This window comes from Mus caroli, chromosome 2 (assembly GCF_900094665.2).
Source record: "Mus caroli chromosome 2, CAROLI_EIJ_v1.1, whole genome shotgun sequence".
Lineage (NCBI taxonomy): Eukaryota > Metazoa > Chordata > Mammalia > Rodentia > Muridae > Mus > Mus caroli.
Genome location: NC_034571.1, coordinates 111,070,722 through 111,075,861, shown reverse-complemented (window position 1 = coordinate 111,075,861; position 5,140 = coordinate 111,070,722). Strand labels below are relative to the sequence as shown.

At 44.5% G+C, this 5,140-nt stretch overlaps 1 protein-coding gene across 5 annotated transcripts in view; it reads left to right on the top strand.

Annotated features, from left to right (window-relative positions):
* The first annotated feature begins 3,933 nt into the window (after window positions 1-3,933).
* Fsip1 (fibrous sheath interacting protein 1) overlaps window positions 3,934-5,140 on the top strand; it is a 125,488-nt gene continuing 124,281 nt past the window's right edge. For 4 of the 5 annotated variants that reach the window (XM_021155182.2, XM_021155186.2, XM_021155178.2 and 1 more), the window contains exon 1: window positions 3,942-4,121. In XM_021155182.2, the coding sequence (XP_021010841.1) occupies window positions 4,027-4,121 (95 nt within the window). In that variant the 5' untranslated portion in view covers window positions 3,942-4,026. Of the gene's footprint in view, window positions 4,122-5,140 lie in introns of all 5 variants that reach the window. The other variant, XM_021155192.1, reaches the window with a different exon arrangement.

Below are 5,140 nucleotides of genomic sequence, written 5' to 3'. Positions count from 1 at the left end.
TGTAATGGAGTTAAGAACTCCAATCCATGGGGCTGCAAACCCCCTCAGTTCCTTCAGTCTCTTCTTCAACTCCTCCATCAGGGACCCCACGCTCAGTCCAATGGTTGGCTTGGAGCATCAGTGTCAACTGGCCAGATTCCCCAGAGATCCTGGGGACCATACCAACCAAAGAGTACACATGGAGGGACCCATGGCTCCAGCTGTGTATGTGAGAGAGGATGGCCTTGTTGGACATCGGTGGAAGGAGAGTCCCTTGGTCCCGTAGGGATTCGATGCCCCAGTGTAGGGGATTGCCAGGGAGGGAAGGCAGGAGTGGGGGCGGGTGGGAAGCACCCTCATAGAGGCTGGGGTTGGGGGATGGGATAGGAGGCTTCTAGAGGGGAGACCTGGAAAGGGGATAACATTTGAAATGTAAATAAAGAAAATATCCAATAAAAGAAAAAAGAACAATATCTATATCTTATTATTAAAAATAAAACACGATGAAAAAAAGAAAAAAGAACTCCAATCCATGTCCTAAGTGAGGACACTGTGGCCCATAAACGTTTGTGAATTTGTTTAGGGCTACCCAACTATTTAATACCAGATTTCTAATAATGGTACTTTCTTTGTATTACAAACTGTTTTTTCATTTATTTTTATTTTATGTGAGTGGGTGTTTTGCCTGCAAGTGTGTCTGTGTATCACTTGTGTGCAGTGCCTGCAGAGGATAAAGAGGGCATCAGATCCTTTGGATTAAAGTTGCAGAGTGTTGTCAGCCACCATGTGGGTGCTGAGGATTGAACCCTGGTCCTCTGGAAGAGCAGCCAGTGCTCATACCTTCTGAGCCATCTCTCTTGTCCTCCTCTTTTTATTAAAATAAAAAAATATATAAAAAACCAAGATGTCATAGTTTGGATAAATGTCCCCTAAAGTGTTAAATGCTTGTTGCCAGCCTGCGGTGCTATTAGGAGATGCTGGAGCAGTCATGATGTAGTTAAATAGATGCAGTTAGGTAATTGGGGGACATGCCCTTGAAGCAGACACTGGGACACTGACCCCTAATTTCTCCATGTTTCTCAGCTGTCTGTCATCAGGTAAGCTGACTGGTCTCACCAGTGCTTCTGCTATGATTTACCATTGCTTGCCAAAGCCGGAATCACAAGGGTCAAGAGACCATGGGCTGAGACACCTCCCCTCCCCCAAAAAACCCGTCATCGCAAATCTTTCTTCTTCGTAAGTTCATTTCATCATGCATTTTGTCACTGAAACAGAAAGCTGGCTAACATAGCACAGTCTAGGGAGTGAGATCATAAATGATTGTTTTATGCCTTGTGGTAGAAGAGCCCTCACAGGAAGCAGTCACAAAAAAGAGGAAGCAAGCCACTCATAGTTGGGAAGCTGTAGTTCAGGTAGAAGAACAAGGATCTCTCTCTCTCTCTCTCTCTCTCTCTCTCTCTCTCTCTCTCTCTCTCTCTCTCTCTCTGTGTGTGTGTGTGTGTATGCTCTGTGTGTTTTTCAAGTTGTGTTTCCAAGCTCCTGACAAATGCTGATCTTTAACATGCAGAAATAGGAAATCTGAACTGCAGAATTTTGTTCCTCCTTCACATAGGCTAAGTACAGACTGCCTTTATACCTCTAGGTTCTTAAATTATTCCTAAAACACTTCCAACTCTCATACTCTTAGTTACTACTAGGGTTATCTGCAACACATGTTTAATATCTATCAGGGCTGGGAATACTGCTCAGGTTGAACTCACGCCTCCTCGTATGTGTAGAGACTAGATTTCCATCTCCAGCACCACCACCCACAAAGAACAAACAACACCCAAATACAATGAAAAAACCCAAATCCAAATGATCAAATTTAGACATATTTAGAAAACTTATAATTTATATTCAATTTCTGGAAAACACAGAGAACATTACTGGGTAGCATTTGAACAGTATCATGTTAACTAAGAGACAACTGATACCAAGGTCAAAAGAAGTTTCATTTTTGAGGGGAACAAAGAAAAGAGAACTGTAATTTAGCTATACTGAACCAGGATATCCCTGAACAGTGTCCAAAACACAGGAGAGGTTTTGTTGTTGTTGTTGTTTTTTAAATAGGTGACCTCCACCAACAGTGGTTTATGAAGATACTTCACTGGCTAGGCATGAATCTTGACTTAAGCCCACATTGATTCGTTTGTTAACGAGGGTACTCCCAGCTGAGAAGTGCTGAAGGCACAGGGAGACTTCCAGTTGTTTATTTGCTGGAACATTTTGTGCTTTGACTGTTAGCAAATATGCAATCTTCTCTCAGTATCTAGAGTCCACTTTTGGAAGGCAGTCTTGGGGACTTCTTTTTCCTTGTTTTGGGACTGCACAGGATCATACACAGGCTCTCTAACATACTAACTAGTCACTCTACCACTGAGGCACATCCCCAGTCTAGCCATTCATTTTTTTTTCATATAGCATGCAAATCTACCAGTAACTTAATCAATACCATAGGTTGGGAATTGTGATGGTAAGGACTTATTGTGAATTGAACTCATTATTCTTTCATTCTTTTTCTTAAAATGTCTATATGTCTCTGTGTATGTATGTGTATGCATGTATGTATGTGTGTACATGTAAGTTAGCAGTTTGGTCGTTCAGGACCTGTGGGCATTGAAAGGTCAGTAAGTGGAGAGTCATGGAGAGCCTGGAGCAGAGGGCTGGTAGGATTTGGCTGAGGTTCTGAACACACGTTGTAGGATACTGCCCTTCAGTATACAGGAGGTGCAAGGGAAGCTCCCACTGAGGAAACTACAAGTAGAGTATCACAAATATCTAAGTGAGGGTGGGAACCTTGCAGATATGAGGAACACTTGGATTCAGATGCACTTGAATGCAGGTCTGGTAGCATGTCTGACTTGAGGATGGTACCAAAGGTGCTGAGCTGAGCCTGGGGAGAATGGTGTGGGGAAGACGGTATAGGAAGGGCTGCAGTGGGGAGAAGGGACTATAGAAAAGTGGCTTGATTTTGATCTGCTCAGTTTGTGAGGGTTCTCATGCCTTATGAGGTTCAAGGGAGTCATTTGACCTGGAGTCAGAAACAAAGGATCAATAGCACCCAGATGGTCTTCACAGCTAGGGTTTTGCCCTCAGCACCATCTTAACTTGTAGCTGTGCTCTTTGGGCAACTCAAGTCATACTTATTTGCTCTGATGAAAAAAGACCAGAGAAACACTGTAGTTACCCTAAAGCATGAGAAGAAAGGGGCTCTGAGTATGAAAATACCTTGTAAACAACCAAGGGCAATTCAGACTGAAACGCAGCAGAGGTTGCGTGGTACTGAGAATGAAGAAAGAGCATCAGTTTCGTGATCCAGGCAATGAGCCCTAATGCACTGTACACAGAGATTGGTAGCTGTGGAGGTATACACTGCCATCATAATCCTTATTCTACTACAGCCCAGTCTTTACAGGACGTATATGTATATGTATATATACACATATGCATATATACACTGTATTATACATTATACTTTATACACACTGCTATTATCTACGCATATGTATTACACACACACACACACACAGCTCTCCAAATTTGACAAGACCTTCCCATACGAGATCTGTTTGAGCTGCACATCAGTCTTGCAAGGAAGCGAGGACAGTGATATGGGAAGTAACTGATCTGCGAGGACACCTGGCCGGTAGAACATTCTAGTAGCCGGTGAGAGCTATGTAAACATGGAGATCCTTGTTCCAGAGGCCAACCTGAATATGAACAAACCATTCCCACCCAGCACATTCACTGAAAAGAAGGTTATAGGAGGGCCACAGTCACATCTCCTCCAACCCCAACCAGGTCAGCAGTCTTCTTGTAACTTCCGGTCCCCAATGCTCAATTCTTGAAGGTACGGGACCTTTACACCTATCGCGAGACTGTGATCCGCGCGCTTCTAGTTGCCAGGGCAACAGCGTTCTTTGAGACAGCGGTCTCCCGCTGCCTCTTTCATCTTCACAGAGGAGGCGGTGGCGGGAAAAACCGGTCTCCTTCGAAGGGAAGTGGATGACGCTCGAATGTCAGTGGAGCGAGTCAGTGTCTAGGCGTCCAGCTTTCTTCCCCACCGAGAAGTTGAGGGGCCGCACGCACCACGGGCAGAGGTTGGTAGCCGCTGGCCATGGCAGAGGGCGAGGTGGAGGTGTGGCCTGATGTGGCAGAGGAGGGTGAGAGGGCGGACTCTGTCCCCGAGGGCTGTGGGTGTGGCCTGTTTGCCCAGGCCAGCATGTGGTGGCCACAGGGGCGTGGCTATGTCTGGGAGTCTCAGAAGCTACTGCCCCGGCAGAGGCGTGATCTCTGCTGAAAACTCTTTATGCATTAGCCCATCTTTACGAGCCTTCTTCCCACTGAGGTCTGGAGCACTAGTCAGTAGCATAGTCCTTAAAAGTACATAGTCATGGCACAGGAAAAATGAGAATAGAGAGAGGGTTTGTAAACATTGATCTGGGACTTAGCTTTCCTTATGATGGAAGAAATGTAAACCAAACGTATAGGTAGATACCTTTGGGCATCCACCAGCCAGGGGAATATGAATAGGCCTTTCAGACAGTCAGACAGGGAGCAAACGATCTAGAGACACAGTCAGTTTTGCCTCATCACACCGGATCATGTACTATCTACACGAGCTGATCAAAAACTGTAATAAAACGTTGGCATGTACGAGCAGTTGTTTGTTACCATTAGAATCTGGTCACATCTCTACTTCACTGAATAGCATAAAGTAACTGGTATTTTAATTTTGATTCTTTTGGTGCATTGTGTTTCATTAAATGAGGAAATGTATGAAACAAAAATTTCTTTTTGTCCCTGTTTGCCTTTTCATTGTAGACCTTCATAAGACTGGCATATGATTACTAATAACCATGCAACAGAGTCAGAGAGCCATGTCTTGAAATCTTCTCTGCCAAGGAAACGAATCCATGGTTTTTCAGTTTTGCCTCAGGCAAATGTTTAAGGCAAGGGCAGGAAGCAGCCACTTTCTTTGCCAAATACAGGAATGTTCTGTCCTTCTGTCGCCTAGTTGCTAGCATTGTTTCCCCCTGAAATGGCCTGAGCTCCGTAGGCCTCTGCAGTCTGCCTTGCTCTCAGCACTATTGCCTTTTTTTTTTTTTTTTTTTTTTTT